Source organism: Bufo gargarizans, chromosome 2, assembly GCF_014858855.1.
Source record: "Bufo gargarizans isolate SCDJY-AF-19 chromosome 2, ASM1485885v1, whole genome shotgun sequence".
NCBI lineage: Eukaryota > Metazoa > Chordata > Amphibia > Anura > Bufonidae > Bufo > Bufo gargarizans.
Genome location: NC_058081.1, coordinates 317,901,966 through 317,925,981, shown reverse-complemented (window position 1 = coordinate 317,925,981; position 24,016 = coordinate 317,901,966). Strand labels below are relative to the sequence as shown.

General features: G+C 44.1%; 1 protein-coding gene across 1 annotated transcript in view; it reads left to right on the top strand.

Annotated features, from left to right (window-relative positions):
* The window catches only part of POC1B (POC1 centriolar protein B), a 91,926-nt gene that overhangs the window by 24,499 nt on the left and 43,411 nt on the right, over positions 1–24,016 (top strand). The window contains exons 5-9 of the mRNA XM_044277204.1: positions 1,728–1,835; positions 4,487–4,602; positions 5,966–6,099; positions 7,451–7,519; positions 11,001–11,153. Coding sequence (XP_044133139.1) covers positions 1,728–1,835; positions 4,487–4,602; positions 5,966–6,099; positions 7,451–7,519; positions 11,001–11,153 — 580 coding nt within the window. The remainder of the gene's footprint in view (positions 1–1,727; positions 1,836–4,486; positions 4,603–5,965; positions 6,100–7,450; positions 7,520–11,000; positions 11,154–24,016) is intronic.

Below are 24,016 nucleotides of genomic sequence, written 5' to 3'. Positions count from 1 at the left end.
CCCATGTGCCAGTATCAAGTGCCAACCCCCCCTCTCCCCTCCAGGTGCCAGTATCAGGTGCCTCCCCCCCCCCCCCTATGTCCCAGTATCATAGTGCCATCTCCCCCCCCCCCACCACCACCACAAAAAAAGTGCCAGTATCAAGTGCCTCTCTCCCTCCCCCCCCCCCCCAATGCCAGTATCAGGTGCCTCTCTCCCTCCCCCCCCATGCCAGTATCAGGTGCCAACCCCACTCCCATGTGCCAGTATCAGGTGCCAACCCCCCCCCCCCCCAGGTGCCAGTATCAGGTGCCAACCCCCCTCCCCCCATGTGCCAGTATCAGGTGCCTTCCGCTCCCCCATGGCAGTAACAGTCGGGTATTAAAAAAAAAATAATAAACACTTCTACTTACCTCCATGTCAGCGATGCGATGCAGCCTCTTCCTGTGTCCCGCCTTGTATTCTGTCCCGCCCTGTATGCCCTTATATGGAGTCAGTGCTTGTATTTCAGAAAAGAGTCTGCTGGGATTCGAACCCAGGACCTTCTGCTTCAGAGGCAGAGCAGCTATCCACTAGACCATAAGAGCTGCCTTGAGTCTGAGTGAAAAAATATGAGACTTCTACTGTTATAGCTGGCTAAGTGTACATCTATACACATGGCAGCTGTTCATATATAGAGATGTAGCAGAGCTGAATGTGCAGGGACAGCTGTCATATACAGATATAGCAGTGCTAGGTGTGTTTGGGCAGCTGTCATGTGTATAGATGTATTTTTTTTTTTTTACAGTCAGTTGTAATAGCAGCCTTTATGGCTGTGAGGGTAAATGCTTTGCCACTGATTCACTTATAGATTGGAGGTTGTGGGTTCGAATCCCAGACCAGGAGACTTTTAGCAGACAGTAAAATTAGATCACTCTAGCGGCTGTGAAGGGGCCCTGAACACGATATTTATCTAACTTGAAAATAAACTGTCACACACGCTGCTTGGGGCGCCGGGCCCCCTTGGCAGCCCGGGCCCCGAAGCAGCTGCTTCCCCTGCTTCCCCGGTAGTTACGCCACTGGTTAGGTGTCATCAGCATAGAGATGGTATCGAAAGCCAAATCTACTGATAGTCTGTCCAATGGGGGCAGTATAGAGGGAGAAGAGTAGAGGACCTAGTACTGAGCCCTGAGGAACTCCAACATGAATAGGAAGAGGAGAAGAAGAAGAGCCAGCGAATGATACACTAAAGGATCTGTTGGGTTTCCGGCATAAATGCCTGCATCTCTGTTGGAAAAATACCGCTGTATGCTGTTTTGTATTCCGCATTCTGTGAAGGGATGATACAATGATATCATGTATTGTGATTAGTTTGCAGGTTTATTGCCGCCCCTATATGAAGCACTGAACTTAACAGGAAGCGTTGACCTAATATGACCACATTGCGGCAGCTGCAGACGCGTATCGTCAAGCGCCCATGTCTAACTAATCTAATATAATCTAGTCATTTTTACAAAGCTCTTAATAGGTTCTGAAAGCATCCATTTGCCTTGTGTAGTCCCTGGCATGTAGCGCCCATCGCGGTCACCCAGCTCTGACCTCTTTCTCTTTTTGTGGCATGCTGTACATGGGATTAGTCCCAGTTCCTGCTGGTCGGCGTTTGATGCTTTCACACTGATTTCCGTCTTTGCTGGGTATTTAGACAGTTTAAGTAATTTCTCTCATCCACCACATGCTCTCTAGGGTTCTCTAATCTTCCTTCATTACAGATTCTCCCCAGATGGAAGACTAATTGCTTCATGCAGTGATGATAAGACTGTGCGAATCTGGGACACAACCAACAGAGTTTGCATTAACACCTTCATGGACTACAAAGGGTAATAATTAATTATAGCCAAGTGGCTCTCAGATCGTATGACATACATTTGATTTAATTAAAAGGAGTGTATCCTCCTTTTTACTTCTTTCTTTTACTAATGAAAATCAATATAATTTTTTTTTCAGTTAATTATAAATAAAAAAAATTCTGGTTCAAGTTTCTGTACATGATTATGGGGGCAGCCATCTTGCCTGAGCATTTACAGATATTCTTTACAGCAGCCAAATGGAGCATAGACTGGAGAGGACTCATTGACTTAGACCTGGCTCTGTGCCCTGAGCAGAGTTCATTGCACGGGGAGGGTGAGGAGGGGGGCTGTGACCATCATATCAAGTTTAGTCCTGTACCACCTACCTCCACCACTTTAATAGAGGCGTTACCGTTCATTGTAATCCTGGCTGTCGTAACAAGATACCTGCTGGGAAGTGATTTCTAGAGAACTGGAAGTATCAACCTATTATGAGGCTCAGCGGCCATTGTAAGAAATAAAAACTGCAGGGTTTCAGGATTAACGCGTCCCCAGAATTCTTAAAACATGCTATGTTTCATAAAATACTTGATTTATGCAATAGTTTTCTTGTGACGTTCCCTTTAAACGTGGAGGTTTTGATATGTCACTAAGCAGAGGAAGCTGTTCCTTTTATACTTGGGCATCCAGTGGGTGGTTCTATTCAGTGACAGCCTTCCACGTATCCGTTTGCATTCAGAAATGACTGGCAGTCACAAATAGGACCCCAATGCACCGCACTGAAATGAATAAAATCCAATGTATAGTGACTCTTTCCCCACAGCACTAGATATCAGTCTGTCCTCATTAATATGCAGTGGAGTATTATTTCCAATTTGTGATGATGAATCTAGTGGGTACATTAGGCGCCGTTGTGTGTAATTATTACAGCGTAATTCTTTTAATCCAACATTTGATTATTACTCCCTGGTAATTTTGACATTAAGATGATCAGGGGCCGAAGTCTGAACAGAGAGATCCAGTTTCAAGTAATAGTATGATATTTTGTATTAGTCTTTTATGTTGAGTAGTCTTTCTAGATGCTCCCTAGTCTTCAAGGAGTTTTCTGGGTTGGGGATATTGGTTCCAGTTCAGTAGGGGTCTGACTCTCGGTTGTGCTCATGCAAGAGCTGCATTGTTTGCATTGGTCTGTCTAATTGCAATCCATCTACATAGTTACTATGATGCGGGGGATTGAGCGTCAAAGCTGCAGTGGTAGACCCCTCACAGATAGACAAACCAATGTACACGGACAAGGAGAGCATTGCAGACCACAATATGGACACGGCCATGTGTATGAGGCCATAAGCTGGAAACACACTTTGGTATTTTAATGTGGTTTTTCACCACTCATGCAATTTTAGTAGCATTTTCTCAACCTGTGAAATTTTTTATTTTTTTATTTATTTCAAATTGCAGAATGTTGAAGTTTTTGTCATTTTTTTTTTTTTTTCTTCTGGTGTTTTTTCCATCTCCTCTCTAAGGGAAAAGGCCAAAAGTTTGTTTTAAAAAAAAAACACATTCATGCATTTTCTGTGGAGTTTTTCAGTGAGCAGCACAAAATGCTAGACTGAATTTATATAGGTAGGAGCCCTAAGAGGGCATTTCTTGCGCTTTTTCCATGTGTTTTATTTATTTTTGTTGAAGAAACAAAAAAATGCCAGCTCCAGATCTTAACTGAAGGTGAGAAATAAATATAGGACACAACAGCCCATTACTGTCGATCATGGACATTAGTCGTGGGTGTCTGCTGTGTGAAACTCTGAAGCGGAACAAGTACCATCTTTAAAGACCCGAAGCCCACCCTACTATTTCAGCGGATGTCAGAAAGGGGTTGTCAAGTTACAGTATATAAAACAAAACAACTCTATACCTATTTATCCTAGTGTGTTCTCAGCACCGCACTATAGGTTATCCTCCCAATCTTTGTATTCAACACTGCGTTGGTGACATGACTCTGCAGCCTATCACCACCCTTAGCAGCGTCATGCTTTACACTGCTGAGGCCAGTGATAGGCTGCAGTAGTCATGTGTTGTATACTTCAATGTCATCACTTCAGTCTTGTATACATTTCATCAGCGGAGGACCAGGCCTGCAGGGCTCAGAACGGCTTTGGAGAAATAGGAAGGTATAGGTTTATTGTTTACTGGTATTTGGCTACATTTTGAATAACTCGCACAACCCTTTTAATATCATGAGTTGTACCAAATGTAACATTATGTTTGTACAATTTTTTTGTTATAAACCTGATACAATTTGTGCTATTATCGCCATATCGTAAATGTATGCATTCTACAACACTCTTCATAAGTCTTCCCTACTGTGTGCAAATGTTCATGTTCACTGTGTGCAGTGTCCAATCTATATTGTAATGTCAGGACCGGTGAAAGGTCCAGAATTTGGCATAATCATAATAATCAGACCACTAGTCCGATCGTTGCAGACTAGTAAGGGGTAAACCTAGCCTAAGAAATATCTAAATAGGATTCTGGGCAAAACATACCAATTACATTTTACAAAGGTTATCATTTGCCAGGACTACAACCTCCCGGGTGTTCTGCCTCACCCTCCATCATAGTATAGTATATTGTTCTTTTTGCCAAATAAAAATAAAATAAAAACCTCTTAACATGTATTCCAGGCATTCCAATTATGTGAGCTTTAATCCATCGGGAACGTGTGTAGCCTCTGCAGGTTCTAACAGTACAATGAAAGTCTGGGATATTCGCATGAACAAGTTATTGCAGCATTATCAAGGTACCATGCTTCTATAGTGTATAACCAACTGGTGTTCGATAAAGCTAACTCTGAAAACCTTGTCACTTAGCAATGCACCTGCCTTCTAAGGTGTCTCTAGGACTAAAGCTACGATGACTACTTCCACTGATGTTCCATACATTGTCTTTCTATGATTGTAGGAGTCCAGTGGGCAGTACTATGTAAGGCCCTATTAGACCAAGCCAGTTATCAAGAACAAGCTTTTATGGGAACGCTCATTATTGGCCTGAATAACCATGTTGCTGATAAACAAGCAAACACTGATTTCGGGCAGTCTAATAGTAAAGGGCCCTTTACACGGGCCAAGAATCATGTATAGATCATTGCTAACGAGCATTCATAGCTCACTAGCGATGATCTGGTGGTGTAAATGTACCGTAGATTATCCGATGAACTAACGAAACCCTTGTTCATTGGGTAATTTGACTGTTTGTGCAAACACAAAAAATCCTCATTTTCCGACAAAGATCATGCTGGAACACGATCTGCTGCTGGGAAACAATGAGTTTGTATGGGGAAGAGTGATGGCATTAGTGATCGCTTCTCCCCAGGAACACTTGTGTCCTGACAATCTGCTGTAATATCGTCCCTTGTAAAGGGACCTTATAGGGGTTCTGCATAATTTTTTTTTTTAACTGATGATCTATCCTCTGGATAGATCATCAGCATCTGATCGGCGGGGATCCGACACCCGGGACCCCCGCCGATCAGCTGTTTGAGAAGGCAGCAGCGCTGGCAGTAGTGCCGCAGCCTTCTCGCTGTTTACCGCCGGCCCAGTGACTTCACGACTAATATCAATGGCCTGGGCGGGGCCAAGCTCTGTTTACTTGAACGGAGCTTAGCCGTGCCCAGGCCAGTTGATACTAGTGGTGACGTCACTGGGCCTGCGGGAAACGGTGAGAAGGCCGCGGCGCTACTGCCAGCGCCGCTACCTTCTCAAACAGATGATCGCAGGGGTCCCGGGTGTCGGACCCCCGCCGATCAGATGCTGCTGATCTAGCCAGAGCATAGATCATCAGTTTAAAAAAAAATGCAGAACCTTTAACTGACATCCTTCCCTGTGACTGTATACAGTGATAGAAGTTACTGTCTGATAAGATCTCCCACGTGGCTATTGAGCTGAAAGAGAGCAGAGATTTCAGTGAATAAAACACCAGTTTTACTGAATTATTTCTCTCACAACCATACCTCAGTCTGCTCAGCTCCTCCTGTTCTATAACCTGCAGATTGCACTGCATGTTCGTGGTGGCAGGTTCCCTTTTATGTGCATTCTTGGAGGTATAGAAGTACCCTTTCTTTAGGCAAATAAGCCAGTGTTCAATTTGTAACCAGTGTTTTTCAGTCCACAGTGCAAGTGTTAACTGTTTGTCATTCCATCCATCTGGGAACTTCCTCCTTTCTGCCTCTAATGATGGTACTGTGAAGGTGCTCGACCTGCTGGAGGGAAGACTGCTTTACACACTACACGGGCACCAGGTACCAGATTATCTTTTGCCTCGTTTCCACTGAGCGGATCAGTTCGGTTCGGTACGGTACAGTTCGCTATTTTGGGTGTTTCCACTATGAAAGCGATCCATACAAGCGAACCGTACTGCACCATTCAGGGTCCTGCTTCAGATGTAGGGCCATAGAAAAATGGAACGGTTCGGTTAGGGCAGAGCTACTTGCGTCACACAATACATTCTCCTGATTGGCGGCCTGAATAACGTCAAACGTAAGCGCAACATAAACACCGTTGTCGCACTACACATTTTTTTTTCTAAACCACGTATGGACCTGGCGGCCCGAGTTGCAGTGGAAACGCTCACCTAAATAGACCGGACCATTAAAAATCTTCCAAACTGCTGACCCGAACCGATCCGCTCAGTGGAAACGAGGCATTTCATAACAAGCCAGGGACCTTTCTGATATAATGGAATTAGGAATGTATATTTGCTGTTTTGGAAGCCAGTAACAAGATCTTTGAAATTTGAAGTTTGTGCGTCTATTGGATATAAATTTGGGGGCGATTTTAAAGGGAGTTTGCCAGTAGTTTTGACCTTGTAAAATTGGGGACTCCGGTAGGTATGGGCTGGGAAATAAACATATCAGGAGGTGGTAAATCACTGTCAAGTGCATTCTTCATTGACCAGCTTCACAGCCCATCCTCCCTGCTCTGTAGTGGTCTCCTGGTTGGATGCCACAGCTTTCACTCAGAAGAGAGGGGCTGAGAAACAGCTCTGGGCAAATGGCAGTCCATGGTGAAGTCAGCCTTTTATTGTACTTGCTGCAGCAGAATCAAAGCCTATATTCTCACTACTCCTGATAGAACTGCAAAATGTATGTTTCTACTTCGCTTCCTAGCCCCTACCTGGCACTGTCAGCAGTTTTGCATGGTCCTTTTAATAAGTTAGTCAACATACAGTATTTAGATTTTGGTGTCTGCACCAAAGATCATTTTGCTGATTTACTGGGTAATCTGCCTGCAACATCTTTACAAGGCCATATTATTGCAAACGATGTATGAATGTTCATTCCCAATAATCTGCTCGACAATTGCTCCGTGTACATAAAGTAATAGTCTATGGGGCTGATTAACAGCTACAGCATTCAGTTGTTTTCTTCATTCCCATAGACGCTGAATAGAGCAGCAGGACACATGCTGAACTGCTGCTCCTCACTGTGAATCTTGCTCACTGAGTGATTGTTGAGGGTCCCAGTGGTGGGCCCCACAGCAACCAGACATTTCTTATCTCTCCAACTATCAGCTATTTAAGTATATTTTAAGCCTAAAAAACCTATGGATATGTTTTAATGTGTTATTTTTTTTTTTTTATATCATTTGCAGGCCCCAGTCTTGTCTGTTGCTTTCTCAAGAGATGGAGAGCAGTTTGCTTCTGGAGGGACAGATGCACAGGTATGTAACAAAATTCTACGTAATACAGAATAAATAATGATTTTTTATTTTTTTTCTAAATATGTATGTATGCACAGTAATATGCCAGAAGGACAGTATTGTGATAGCTGTCTAGTTTCTTAGCATTCAGTTTTTTTTATGAATGAATATATCATGCAGTTTGTTTTCACAATGTCACATTGGCGTTTGAGCCATACGCTATAACTCCAGAGTCCTGACGCCAACACTCATCGATGCACTTGATTCTGTGGTCTACTTGTGGCACACAGTGCATTGGCATTGCTCTGGAATATATCGGTTACATCCAATCCTCTTACCCAATCCAGAGAGTCAGTCAGGGATGAATCTGGACTGCATTACAGATCAGTCCAGTTATGACAACTAGCTCTTGGGGATAGTTGATGGTGTAAGTACATACACAAGTCCCCCAAAAAATGTTATAGGAGCGTTAATAAGTGCTTTTATGCAGTCAACTTCAAGGTCATAAAATCTGTAAGACCCAACCCATAATGCCTACAAGACATAGTCTTGGACATGTGCAGGACAGAACACAGTACTAAGTCATCTTGGAGTTCCCCTACCCATGTAAAACATTATTCCTTCAGTTTTGGGGTTGTAACAGAAATCACTGGACATATTTGACATCAGTGGCATATTAGCCACTGTGCAGTATACATGTTTTTATTCTCCTTGTCTGATTTGGTTTATATTCGCACTGTGCATTGCTCTCATTTACTCCTGCAACTATCAAGCTTTTAATTAATGCTAATTCACGTCAGCGTGGCTGTGACATTATTCTAATAGGCTTGAACTAATAATAGGTTTTGTAGGATGTACTCTCACAACAGCTCGAACAGTAAAGGCCATATCGGAGGGAAGGATGTCCATGCTACATTTAATAAATACTCAGATATAATTACACTTCAACATTAAAAACTAAGGGAGACACTTATTAAGTCTGGCGTTTTCCATGCCAGTCTCAAGTCCCTCTGCACTGCTGGAGGAAGCACCAAAGTTATACAGTTATGTAGAGGCTCAGGCCTCTGCAGAAGTTCGTCGCTTCGTCCTGCAGGTTGTGCGACAGATGTAACTCTTGCTCTTGCTGGAGTAGATTTAAAGAGGACCTTTCATGGGTCCAGACAGTATAAAATAAGTAGCAGGTTATGTAGGGCATAGAGAAGGATCTAAGAGCGCTTACTATTTTTTCTGGGCGCCGCTCCATTCGCCCACTGTGCCCCTGTTGAATTCTCCCGCCTGGTATGGGGCACAGCGGGTGAACGGAGCGGTGCCCAGAAAAATAGTAAGCGCTCTTAGAATCCTCTCTATGCCCTACATAACCTGCTACTTATTTCATAATGTCTGGAGCCATGAAAGGTCCTCTTTAAGCCATTTTCTACACAAAAACACTTATCCCTTATCCACGTGATGTCGCCCATTCAATGCTATGAGACTGTCAGAGATAGCAGAGTGTCCCTGGCAGTTTCATAAGGTTAACTGGAGTGACAGTGGACACGTGCAGCCACCCTCTCCTCTCCAATTTTATCCCATTTTATCCCATTTTATATATACAGTGCCTTGAAATAGCATTCATACCCCTTGAACTTTTCCACGTTACAACCACAAACTTAAAAAATGTATTTTATTAGGATTTTATGTGATAGACCAAGACAAAGTAGTCATGGCCGCAAGCATTGGCACCCCTGAAATTTTTCCAGAAAATGAAGTATATATCCCAGAAAATTTATATCAATTACACATGTTTTGTTATACACATGTTTATTTTCTTTGTGTGTACTGGAACAACACAAAAAACAGGGGGAAAAAAGGCAAATTGGACATCATTTCACACAAAACTCCAAAAATGGGCCGGACAAAATTGGTGGCACCTTTTCAAAATTGTGGGTAAACAACTTTGTTTCAAGCATGTTGTGCTCATTTAAACTCTCCTGTGGCAAGTAACAGGCGTGGTCACTATAAAAAGATACTAGATAAAAAGGGGAGTAATTGACTCAATCTTTGCATTGTGTGTGCCACACTAAGCATGGAGAACAGAAAGAGAAGAAGAGAACTGTCTGAGGACTTGAGAGCTAAAATTGTGGAAAAATATCAGTAGTCTCAAGGTTACAAGTCCATCTCCAGAGACCTTGTTTGTTTGTCCACGCTGCACAACATGATCAAGAAGTTTACAATCTATGGCATCTATGAACGGAAGAGAAAAATTTATGAAAGGTTGCAATGCAGGATAGTCCGAATGGTGGATAAGCAGACCCAATCAAGTTCCAAAGAAATTCAAGCTGTCCTGCAGGCTCAGGGAGCATCAGTGTCAGCGTTGACTATCCATCGACATTTGAATGAAATAAAACGCTATGGCAGGAGACCCAGGAGGGCGCCACTGCTGACACAGAGCCCTAAAAAAGCTAGACTGCAGTTTGCCAAATGTACGTGAGTAAGCCAAAATCCTTCTGGGAAAACGTTGTGTGGACATATGCGACCAAGATAGAGCTTTTTGGTAAAGCACATCATTCTACTGTTTACCGAAAATGGAATCAGACCGACAAAGAAAAGAACACAGTACCTACAGTCAAATATGGTGGAGGTTCAAAGATGTTTAGGGGTTGGTTTGCTGCCTCTGGCACTGGGTGCCTTGACTATGTGCAAGGCATCATGAAATCTGAAGATTACCAAAGGATTTGGGGTCGCAATGTCTGGCCCAGTGTCAGAAAGCTGAGTTTGCGTCGTAGGTAATGGGTCTGCTAGCAGGACAATGATCCCAAACATACTTCAAGAAGCACCCAGAAATGGATGGGAAAAAGCTCTGAAGAGGGCAGCAATGAGTCCGGATCTAAATCCCATTGAACACCTGTGAAGAGCGAAGGCACCCTTCAAATATGAGACCTGGAGCAGTATGCAAAAGAGTGATCCAAAATTCCAGTTGAGATGTGTAAGAAGCTGATGGTTATAGGAAGCGATTGATTTGATGATGGGTTGAACAGTGCTCTGTGAGATGTTCAGAGCTTGGCATATGTTTTTATAACCTAACCCTGCTTTACACTTTGTCCCTAACCTGTCTAGCGTGTTCCTTGGTTTTCATTATGCTGTTTAATCACTTATCTTCGCTAACAAACCTCTGAGGCCTTCACAGAACAGATGCATTATACTGAGAATAAATTATACACAGGTGGACTCTAGTTACTAATTAGGTGACTTCTGAAGGCACTTGTTCAAAATGGATTTTATTTAGGGGTATCTGAGTACTGGGGGCTGAATACAAATGCACTTCACACATACTTGCTACTTTGTTTTGGTCTATCACATAAAATCACAAAATACATTTACGTTTGTGGGTGTAATGTGGAAAATTTCTAGAAAAGTGAATACTTTTTCAAGGCACTATATAATTGACACAGGTGACAGGTTAAATATCTGTGCCTATTATTATTAATTTCATGTATTTTTTTTTTTTTTTTTTTTTCTGGTTTAGGTTTTAGTCTGGAAAACAAATTTTGACACATTTGAAAATAAAGTAATTAGCAATATGCACCAGAAAAGGCTGTTTCCAGAAGCATCACCTCATTTAAATGATATTTATCCTCGGTCTTCTCACTTTCACAGAAGCACTGCGCATTCCATTGAGGTAATAATTGTTTGACTATATGTCTCCATCTTTACTTTATGAAGTAAAACATCATGATGTTTTGGTCTTCCCTTGTCTTGATCTTCTCCTTATTGATGAAAAAAATACAGTACAATTCTTACCAGTTTCCTGTTATATAGAAATTCATGTGTAAGCACAAGGGTAAGAACATGCTTAACCACCTAACAGTTTTTGTGATGATCAGTTTAGCCTGAGCAGAGCTTGGGCAGCAGGGTGAGGTGGGAAGTGCTTTAGCTGCTCATATCTCTGGATTGGTAACAGCTAGATATGGCATTCCAAGCTTTCAAAGAAGACCACCGGAATCACAACATTATCTCCTCTACATTGGTAGATATAGCTGTTAGCAATCGATTCAGGAGTGAAAGCAGTGAAACATGCTTTTACTTTCAGCTGCATTCAGTGCCATCCCAATTTCTAACCGCTATATCTTCCAATGTAGTGAAGATAATGCTGGGATTCTGGTCTTCTTTGAAATCCTGGAATGTCAGCTATTTAGACCTGGCCCATATGCGGAAGAGGGCCTGCTGTGAACAAAAGACCCAACTCCTAATTACTTTCAATACAGGCTCCCATCCAGAGTCCCTGTGATCAGTGCAGAAAGCTAAAAGACCTGTGAACATCACTGGTCCTGTACCATCTAGTAAAGGAACTGCACACAGAATGATGCATCTGCCAGGACCTGTGATGACATCATCACTGGCCTTAAATCCCCAACAGGATGGAGAAGAACCGCAAGATTAGCTTTCCATTGAGTCTAGAATGGAGTGGTAAAAGGAAGTCCTCCTCTTTTCTCTTCATTTGCCCCCCATTCCCTTTTTTACCCAGAAGTAGTACCTCATGCCTCGTTGATTCTCATATCTCGGTACAGATAACTACAACCCCCAATACCTCATGTACCTCATAGTGACTATCATGTATAACTGACCACATGTATCTGTACCCACTGCATCTATTATACTTCATACCCAACATATCAGTGCACTGCATCTGTTATACGTCGTACCTCTCACATTAGTATACTGCTGTGTATATTATATACCTGTACAGACTGCATGTATTATACCTCGTACCTCACATATCAGTGCACTGCTGTATATACTGTATATTTGTACACACTGCATCTATTATACTTAATACCTCTCACATCAGTACACTGCTGTATATAATGTGTGTGTGTGTGTGTGTGTGTGTGTGTGTGTGTTTTAAGTGAACAGGTGAATATGTGAACAGGGTCAAATACATGACGCCAATACTTACTGCAAAGCAGTGAAGAAGCTCTTAGCGCAAATTATTGATCAAAAATATGTCGGGGCCCACCTACCAGACGACAAGGTAGCTTCTTAGAGTAGGTCCCACCTGATAACACGGAGGGTCCAGCTCCATTGTTACTCTGATAAAAACACCAAGGGGTGGGGGATGGGCGGGGAGTGCTAATAAGATGATAAGAAGCTACCTTGTCGTCTGTTAGGTGGGCTCGACATATATTTTTGATCAATAATATGTGCTAAGAGCTGCTTCACTTCACAAGTATTGGCATCATGTATTTGACCCTGTTCACACATTCACCTGTTCACTCAGTCTTAGTGCATTTAGTGGTGTGCTGCTACTTTGTTTGCTGTATTAGTGCCGGGAGCTTACACCTGCGATTTGTCTCGCGATTTTGTGTATGTATGTGTGTGTGTGTATATGTATATATGTGTGTGTGTGTGTGTGTGTGTGTATGTGTGTGTGTATATATATATATATATATATATATATATGTGTGTGTAATATTCCAGGCAGCACTCCTTTAAAGGTTGAAAGATGGGTGCCAGCGGTAATCCCTCGATTCAGGATGATGAACAAATAATACAATTCCGCAGCACTCCTTGAAAGATAAAAAAAAATGTGCTATTTATTCACACATGGCATATAGCAACGTTTCGGTTCTATCTCAGAACCTTTTTCAAGCACTTGGCTTGAAAAAGGTTCTGAGAGAGAACCGAAACATTGCTATATGACATGTGTGAATAAATCAAAAAAAATTTCATCTTTCAAGGAGTGCTGCAGAATTTTATTATATATATATATATATATATATATATATATATATATTACACTGCATATTATATGCCTATCGTACAGTATAATAGATGTAGTGTGTACCATTATATAGTATATAGAGCAGTGTACTGATATGTGAGGTATAATAGATGTAGTGGGTACAGATATATATTATATACAGCAGAGTACTGATATGTGAGGTATGAGGTGTAATTTAAACCTGACATGTCAGTACACTGCTGTATATAATATATATCTGTGTACTCTACCTCTATTATACCTCTTAATATCTGAACATGGGCAACATGTGACGTTACAGCTCTTTTTACGCACTCAATTCTTCCTTCTACCAGAAGGCTCTCTCCCTCCAACCCCAGCCTCACTGCTCCTGTCCTGCAGGTCCCAAGCAGTGGTAAGACATTTAAATGGGGACAATTCTGCTGCCAGTGGGGAAGAGGTTTTCAGGGGACAATAATGCTGGGTATTTTGTACTTTATTGTGGTATTTATTTGGTGCTGGTGGCGAGATATTTTGTGTTGCAGTGTTGTATTTATATTGTGACATTGTGGAGGTAATTTGCCAATGCATGCTGGTATCAGACGTTGCTGTGAAGGTGTTTTGAGCGTTGTAGTATGTGATGGGTAACATGTCTCTCACCATGTGATTAGGCATTTTTGTGTTGCGTTTTTATTTCCTTTCTTGTATTGATGGTTTACATGAAAGCATGACCAAGTAAAGCAAAATTCACATCCACACTGTTCATTTTGCACCATTATTTTTATGTTGGTGGGGTTTATGTGCCAGGGCTGTTTTGTAATCACAGTCCAGCCCTGATGGTACACTATACAACACGCAGCAGCAAACAAAGTGAATATGGAGCAAGGTGAGGGGCCAGGATTGGATAGTGGGGGGGGGTTATGGATGGATTATGGGGGGCCTAATTTAGAGTCTTGCTATGAGGCCCAATTAATTCTGTGTGCGACCCTGAACAGGCCCATATCTTTAAAGGGCTTCTGTCACTCCCAAAACCCTTATTTTTTAAAATTTTTTTGGGCTTGTTAAAATTGTTATTTAACGACTATATAGAGATCTTATCTTTGTCTGTGGCTTCTTTTTATTAAAAAAACAATCTTTTAAAATATGAAAATCACTTCACTACCAGCAAGTAGGGCATCTGCTTGCTGGTAGTCGCTGCAAAAAAACCGCCCCCTCCTCTTGTTGATTGACAGGGCCAGCAGCGATCTTCTTCTCCGGCTGGCCCTGTCAGCATTTCAAAAATCCCGCGCCTGTCTTCATTCGGCACAGGCGCTCTGAGAGGAGGCTCGCCTCCTCAGCACTCCCTCAGTGCGCCTGCGCCGATGACATCTTCTCTTTCGGTGACGTCATTGGCGCAGGCGCACTGAGGGAGTGCTGAGGAGGCGAGCCTCCTTCTCTCAGAGCGCCTGCGCCGAATGAAGACAGGCGCGGGATGTTTGAAATGCTGACAGGGCTGGCCGGAGGAGGAGATCACTGCTGGCCCTGTCGATCAACAAGAGGAGGGGGCGTTTTTTTTTTGCAGCAACTACCAGCAAGCAGATGCCCTACTTGCTGGTAGTGAAGCGATTTGCATATTTTAAAAGATCGTTTTTTAATGAAAAGAAGCCACAGACAAAGGTAAGATCCCTATATAGGGAATAGTTGTTAAATAACCATTTTAACAAGCCCCGAAAAAAAAGGGGTTTTGGGGGTGACAGAAGCCCTTTAACTGCTACCAATCCCGAGATATGAGCAGCTAAAGCAGCTCTTCCCTCTCTTCAGTCTGGAGGAGGGGGGGCAGTAGAGACAGCCAGCAAGAGGAAAGCGGGGGGTGTATCAGCAGTATTCCCCCATAACGTGACCTCTGCAGCACCACGCCCCCTTAACAGTCAGCACCACGCCCCCTTAACTGTGACCTCCACAACACCTCACAGTGCCCCACCTCCTTAAAATGGGACCTCCAAAGTAGCCAAACCCCTTAACTTTGGCCTTAACAGCAGCCCGCCCCTATAACAGTGAATTTCACAGCACCCGAACCCCTTAACAGTGACCTCCATAGGGGACAGTGCCCTTAACTGTGACCTACACCATTCCCTGCCCCCTTAATAGAGACCTCCACAGCGTCACAGGGTCTGCACCTTTTTACAGTGACTGCCACAGTACCCTGCACCCTTAACAGTGACTGCCACAGTAAAATAAAATTACAGAAAAAAAAAAGATAATGCAAGCATTATATATTCCTCACTCTGCAAGTCCTCACTAATGCAAGCATTATATATGGACAAAGTCCTCACTCTGATATGACAATGTCTGAGACACTTAGCCAATATATTTTGATCAAAACACATCTGTGCCCACCTACCAAGTGCCACGGTGGTCTCAGGTCAGGTGGGTCCTACGCTAAACCTACCTAAGCCGTTGGGCTTCTATGTTCAGGAGCGCAGAGCCCGTATATATGGTGTGCTGCTCCTAGTCACCTCCATGTGCATCAAGCAACCAATGGGAGGAAGAGCAAGCACACCTATATGTACCACCTAATCAATGTGGTCTATTAGATAGGAAGGGCAAAAGTGCAAAGGAATGCTACTCCCAAGATAAAATAGGAGCTCATTCACATTTGAAGGTGCCACTCCCGCAAGAATATACTACATAAACGGGAAAATCACAGAAAAAACTAAGATTAAAAACATCCTGACCTGAGACTACCTTGGCGCTTGGTAGGCGGACACAGATGTGTTTTGATCAAAATATATTGGCTAAGTGTCTCAGATTTTATCACATGAGGGTGAGGGCTTGGTCCATATATAATGCTTGCATCTATATTATTAAGTGCGTTATTATCAATTATAATTTTTTTTTTTTTTTCATGAATGTGGCCAGGGACATCCGCACATTTATTTATCATACCGTGCAGGATATTTTTATCTCCGTTTTTTCTGTTATTTTTCTGACTGCCACAGTACCCCGCTTCTTTAACAGTCCCCTCCATGGCAACTGCCCCTTCAATAGTGGCCTCCACAGTCCTCTTCCCCCTTAACAGTGACCTCCACAGCGGCCTGACAATCGTCCAGTCGAGTTCCTTTTCTTACAGGGCATTATTGTCTGTAATTGACAGTATATAAAACCCCACAGAATTAGTATACACTTAAGGTCACGTGAGTTACATAAGCCTCTACAACAACGTTGGCTAAGCATCGCAATCAAAATCATATTAAGTCACACATTAGCTGTCTTATACCAAGAATGTCCTTTGTTGCCTATAGCAACCAATCCGAGCTCATATTAATGACCTGTAGCAAAATAGAAGCTGAGCTGTGATTGGTTGCTATATGCAACCTGATGACTATCCAGGCTAACTGCCACAACAGCCAACAGACAATGGCTCCTGTAGTTTGGCAGTTAGGTTACTAAGTGTATTTTTTGGCAAATAATTGGAAAGCGCAGGGTTAAAATTTCCACTCAAAACAGTCTGACACAAGTCACAGGAGGTGGCTGTCAAAATTTTGTAATTGTAAATGCGATGGTGCAGATTCCTTTAGCGGACATACATACATAAATACATACACTCAGCATTATATATAACTAGCAGAAGGACCTGGCTTTGCACGGGTATATTTAATCAATTTCATTTAATGTTTGTGGGTCGTTAAAACATATTGACAGCTTCCACTATAACAGTGACATCTACAGTACGCCGCCCCTTTAACAGTGACCTCCACAGCGGCCGTCCCTTTATTAGTGACCTCCACAGTACCCCATCTCATTAACAGGGATTTTCCATAATAACCCGCCCTCTTAACAGTGACCTCCACAGAGCTCCGTTTCCTTAACAGTGACCTCCACAACACCCTGCCCGCTTAATAGTGACCTCTACAGCTCCCCGCCCCTTAACTGTAACCTCCACAGTTTCCTGCCCCTTAACAGTGACCTCCACAGCGGCCGTCTCTTTATTAGTGACCTCCACAGTACCCCATCTCCTTAACAGTGATTTCCACAACACCCCGTCCCCTTAACAATGGCCTGTACAGCAATCTGCCCCTTAACACTGCCCTCCATAGCGGACTTTTCTCTTTACTGTGACCTCCACAGCAGCCTGCCCCTAGGGTTGCCTGAGGTCAGGTTTTAGGCTGGACAGTCTGGCTTTCAGACTCCCTGTCCTCCGTCTGGCGCAGGGTCTGGACCGACACAGGGATGTCCTTTTGAACAGCTCACTCTCGGACAGCAGCACTATGCTGTCTGAGCATGAGCTGCAGGAGAAAGTCACCCTCCCTAAGAGTGGAAGGGGGCATGGCCTAACCAGGTCAGGGGCATGTTTTGGCGAGGCCTGGGGGCGGGTTTTTAAGTCTGTCTTTTGAGGGTGGCCACTCTACCTGCCCCTGAACTGTGGGCTCCACAGCACTCCACTCCCTTAACAGTGTCATCCACAGCGCCTTGCCCCTTTTAAAGCTGACCTACAGCAGTGAAGAAAAATGGCTGGGTTGTTATGGAAACCTGGTGTATAACTGTGTGTATGTGGAGACTTGGGGTCTGCAAGCTTCTATTGGCTGATAAGGGTCATGTGACCAGGCTTCTATTGGCTAATTTTCTTTTTTGGGAATATCTCAGGAACAGTACGTGCTAGAGAACGGAGACCTGGTCTAAAACCTTCCTGGACACCTGATCTACCTGTGTGGCAAATTTTGTGATTGTAAATGCGACACTGCGGATTCCTTTAGCGGACATACATACATACACACATACACTCAGCTTTATATAAACATATACTAGCTGAAGGATTTGGGTATATTTAATCTATTTCTGTTAATGTTTGTGTGTGTCGTTAAAAGATATTGACACTATAACAGTTACACCTACAGCACCCCGCCCCCTTAATAGTGACCTCCACAGCCCCCACCCCTTAATACTGATTCCCCCCCCACAGTGCTCCATTCCTTTAAAGGGGTTCTGCAGTTTGCTTAAACTGATGATCTATCCTCCTAAATCAGCATCTGATCGGCGGGGGTCCAACACCTGGGACTAGGGTTGTTGCGGGTATCGAAATTTCGATATCCAAACGATACTTTTGTCCCGGTATCAATACGAGGATTTCCATTTTTTTCGGTACTGGGCTGCGCTGCTGCGCGGTCTAGTATCACAGTACATAAGCGCGCTGCTGCCGGGGCGCTCATATTCTCTCAGCAGCACAGGGAGAAGGAAGCAGTCTCTCCCTCCCCCAGTGCTGCTGCTGTCACCAATGAGAAGAAAGGGGCGGGCGCACTGCGCCACCAATGATACAACTTTTCCTGGGTCCAGACTTTAAGTAGCAGGCTACACAGAGCGGCGCCCAGCGATGTCCCAGCACTTACTATTATTTCTGGGCGCCGCTCCCTTCGCCCGCTGTGCCCCATTACTGTCTCCTGCTCCATATGCTAATTACTATCTGAGCAATGGGGAGATGACCTCAGCTTCTCTAGTGGGTATTCCTTCTCCCTGCGCTGCGATTGGACAGCGCTACAGCCAGGGAGAAGGAATGCCCACTAGAGAGGCTGATGTCTCCTCCCCATTGCTCCAATAGTAATTAGCATATGGAGCAGGAGACAGTAATGTGGCACAGCGGGCGAACGGAGAGGCGCCCAGGAATAATTGTAAGTGCTTGGACATTGCTGGGTGCCGCTCTGTGTAGCCTGCTACTTTAAAGTCTGGACCCATATAAGGTCGTCTTTAACACATAATACAGGAGGCGGGTGTCGCCGGCACCTGAGGGGTTAACTGCCGCTGATCTGCTGCCAGTACCAGCCTCCTGTATAAAGGGTTAATTATCATTGGTGGCGCAGTGTGCCCTCAACCCCCCACCCCATTAAAATCATTGATGGCACAGTGCGCCCGCCCCTCTCAACCCCCCAGTATTAAAATCATTGGTGGCAGTGGCCACAGGGTCCCCTCCTCTTCATTGGTGGCAGTGGCAGCTTCTGATCGGAGCCCAAGCAGTGTAATCCTGGGGCTCCGATCAGTTACCATGGCAGCCAGGACTCTACTGAAGCCCTGGCTGCCATAGTCGGCTCCCTGCTGCTGTGTGCACAGCGCAGCAGGGAGAGTGTGAAGTCCTATTCACCCTAATAGAGATCTATTAGGGTGAATAGGACAAGGGATTAGAAGATTCCAGGTTCTGGCCCCCAAAGGGGGAAATAGTTATTTAAAAGAAGAAAAAAAGAAAAAACACCAAAGTATTAAGTACAAATCACCCGCTTTCTCAATTTCACATATCAAATATATAAACAATAAATAAATAAACATATCGCCACGTTAGAAAAGTCCAAACTATTAAAATAAAATAAAAATCTATGCGATGAATGCCGAAACAGAAAAAATAAATAAAAACTACGTGAGTCGCTATTTTTAAAAATGCGGAATGCATGTGGCTTTTTTGGTTTATTTTATTTTTGCTTGGTATAGAGTATCGCAATACTTTTTTATGGTATCGAAATCGAATAAAAAATTTGGTATCTCAACAACTCTACCCGGGTCCCTCGCCGATCAGCTGTTTGAGAACTTGCATGGGCAGGGCTAAGCTCTGTTCACTTGAATGGAGCTTAGCCCCGCCCAGGCAAGTTGATACTAGTCGTGATGTCACTGGGCCAGCGGTAAACAGTGAGAAGGACGCAGCCCTGCTGGAGCGCCACTGCCTTCTCAAACAGCTTATCAGCGGGGGTCCCGGGTAGAGTTGTTGCGATACCAAATTTTTTATTCAATTTCGATACCATAAAGTATTGCGATATTCGATACCACTTGAAAAAACTAAATCAATAAAGCCATGTGCATTCTGCATTTTTTTTAAATGGCGAATCGCACCTTTTTTTTTTTTCTGTTTAGGCGTTCACCACATTGATTTTTTTTCTATTTTAATAGTTTGGACTTTTCGGACGTGGCGATATGTTTATTTATTGTTTATATATTTTATGTGTAATTTATACTTAATATTTTGGTTTTTTTTTATTTATTTTATTTTTTTGCCTTTTTTTTTTTTTTTTTTTTTTTATTATATCCCCCCCCCCTTAGGGGCTAGAACCTGGGATTTTTTTCATCCCTTGTCCTATTCACCCTGATGGAGCTCTATCAGGGTGAATAGGACTTCACACTTTCCCTGCTGTCCTCTGCATAGTGCACACAGCAGCAGGGAGCCGACTATGGCAGCCAGGGCTTGAGTAGCATCCTGGCTGCCATGGTAACCGATCAGAGCCCCAGGATTACACTGCTGGGACTCCGATCAGAAGCTGCCACTGCACCACCAATGCCCATAAGAAAAGCTGATGTCTCCTCCCCATCGCTCCGATAGTAGTAATTAGCATAAGGAGCAGGAGACTGTAACTGGGGCACAGCGGGCGAACAGAGCGGCGCTCAGAAATAATAGTAGGTGCAGGGAGATCCCTGGGCTGCGCTCTACATGTCCTGCTAACTTAACGATGTCCAAACCCTTAAAAAAGGTCCTCCTATCATTGGTGGCGCAGTGGGGCCGCCCCTCCTTCGCCCCTCTCTCCTCATTGGTGACAGCGGCACAGGGGGAGGGATAGACTGCTTCCTTCTCCCTTGTGCTGCTGATGGAGCATGAGCGCGCTGACAGCAGCACGCTCATGTTCTGTGATACTAGACTGCGCAGCAGCGCAGGCCAGTATTGAAAAAATTTAAATCCCGGTATTGTATCGATACCGGGACAAAAGTATCGATTGGGTATCGAAATTTCGATACCCGCAACAACCCTAATTCAGAGGATAGATCATCAGTTTAAACAAACTGCAGAACCCCTTTAAAATTTGGACCTCCACAGCAGCGCACCCCCTTAACGTTGACCTTTACAGCAGTCATCCCCTTTAACAGTGAGTTTCACCGCACAACACCCCATTGACAGTGACATCCATAGGGGCAAGAGCTTAACCCGGACATCCTTCCATTTTCACCCAGGCAGCCCCCCTGACTTGAGCATCGGAGCAGTTCATGCTCCGATGCTCTCCTTTGCCCTGCGCTAAATCGCGCAGGGCAAAGGCATTTTTTGGAGACCCGGGAGTCCCGGGGCTCTCCATGGGGCTGCCAGGAAGCCCGGCGACGTCACTGGCACTGATGGGCGGGATTTGGCGCTGCCCTAGCCAGTAAAAAGTCTAGGGCAGCGCTAAAGCCCGCCCATCAGAGCCGGTGACTTCACCAAACACACTGCCAGGTGGAAGTTTTCACCCGGCAGTGTTGTTGAAAACAAAAGAACCCTTGCCCTGCGCGATCTAGTGCAGGGCAAGGGAATGCATCGGAGCATGAAAAGCCTCAGGGGGGCTGCCTGGGTAAAAATAAGGGTATGTCCGGGTTCAGCGGAGAAGGAGAAGAGAACTGTCTGAGGACTTGAGAACCAAAATTGTGGAAAAATATCAACAATCTCAAGGTTACAAGTCCATTTCCAGAGATCTAGATTTGCCTTTGTCCACAGTGCACAACATTATAAAGAAGTTTGCAACCCATGGCACTGTAGCTAATCTCCCTGGGCGTAGACAGAAGAGAAAAAATGATGAAAGGTGTCAACGCAGGATAGTCCGGATTGGTGGATAAACAGCCCCAATCAAGTTCCAAAGATAGTTCACGCTGACACTGATGCACCCTGAGCCTGCAGGACAGCTTGAATATCGGTCGACATTTAAATGAAATGAAACGCTATGGCAGGAGACCCAGGGGGACCCCACTGCTGACAAAGAGACATTAAAAAAGTAAGGCTACGTTTTGCAAAAATGAACGTGAGTAAGCCAAAATCCTTCTGGGAAAACGTCTTGTAGACAGATGAGACCAAGATAGAGCTTTTTGGTAAAGCACATCATTCTACTGTTTACCAAAAACGGAATGAGGCCTACAAAGAAAAGAACACGGTACCTACAGTGAAATATGGTGGAGGTTCATTGATGTTTTGGGGTTGTTTTGCTGCCTCTGGCACTGGCTGCCTTAAATGTGTGCAAGGCATCATGAAATCTGAGGATTACCAACGGATTTTGGGTCGCGCTGTAGAGCTCAGTGTCAGAAAGCTGGGTTTGCGTCCAATATCTTGGGTCTTCCAGCAGGACAATGACCCCAAACATGCGTCAAAAAGCACCCAGAAATGGATGGCAACAAAGCGCTGGAGAGTTCTGAAGTGGCCAGCAATGAGTCCAGATCTAAATCCCATTGAACACCTGTGGAGAAATCTTAAAATTGCTGTTGGGAAAAGGCGCCCTTCCAATAAGAGAACCCTGGAGCAGTTTGCTAAGGAAGAGTGGTCCAAAATTCCGGGTGAGAGGTGTCAGAAGCTTATTGATGGTTATAGGAAGCGACTGATTTCAGTTCTTTTTTCCAAAGGGTGTGCAACCAAATATTAAGTTAAGGGTGCCAATAATTTTGTCCAGCCCATTTTTGGAGTTTGGTGTGACATTATGTCCAATTTGCTTTTTTTTCCTCCCTTTTTTGGTTTTGTTCCAATACACACAAGAGGAATAAACACGTGTATAGCCATTTCAGGGGTGCCAACATTTATGGCCAAGACTGTGGATACATTTTATTATTTATTATTATTATTATTATTATTATTATTATAATGACAAAATATGGATACCTTCCATGTGCATTCTCTCTCCCATCAATGAAAAATGGCTGTTCTCAAATACGATGTGAACCACCATAAGATCAGGTTCGATCATTTGCAGAATGGCAACACTGCAGCCAAAAGTATGTGTACGGCCCACAGAAATGAATGGTTCACTGTGCTACCTGCAAAAGAAACACTGATATGCGGATGAAAAATAGTCATGTAAAGCAGAGTGATGCAAGTAAGGCTACATGTAAAGTTTATATAACTTTCCAGTTGCATTGTGTATAAAGAGACAGCAGGTGGCACTGTTCCTATTCTGTAGAACGCTGCATTTTTTTTCATGTCTGTTGGGTTATAAAATTGTGGTTGGAGCACTTTTGCCTGCTGTATGATAGAGAAGCAGATTATAAGAGAGATGCTTTACCAATGTTACATAATGATGCAATGTATGTGCATTTGATGGCTGGGCTAGACAAGCACTCCAGAAAGTACACCATGTATGTATTGGGATTAGTGATGAGTGAGAGTTCTTCGCCTGTGAGGGGTTGTCCCCGCTGCTGAAAAGGCTTCCCCTGCCGCTTGATTGACAGGGCTGGTGTTCCGTGATATTTCCCTACCCGTCAAATTTCCTTACCCTCGTCACTTCCAGTTGTGACGCGGCTGCATCGGACATGACGTTCCCAGCTTTGAAAGGAGGTGTGCCGCGCCGCGCAGGAGCACATCGACGAAGTAGGGAAATTTTGGGATACACTATACGTGCGCACCAGGGGACAGGGAGATCTTATTCCGAACATCCATCCGATCACCGCGCCTGCGCACTGTGGGGGTAGGGAGATCTGATGGCCATTTGTTCTGTTAAATCTCCCTACCACTCACTGCGCACGCATGGTGTCTGATCATCTGGAGCCAGCTGAGAGGTAAGGCGCAAGCGCATTAGGTGGCCCCTTCTCCCAAACTCTGGTGTGAAATTTCTCTACCCTGTTGCTGTGCGCGGCACACCTCCTTCCAAAGCTGGGAACGTCATGTCCGGTGCGACTGTGTCACAACAGGAAGTGACGAGGGTAGGGAAATATCACGGAACACCGGACTTCTCACCAAATGTGGTGGGACTAAGGCTACTTTCACACGGGCGTTTTGACTTTCAGTTTGTGAGATCCATTCAGGGCTCTCACAAGCGGTCCAAAACGGATCAGTTTTGCCCTAATGCATTCTGAAT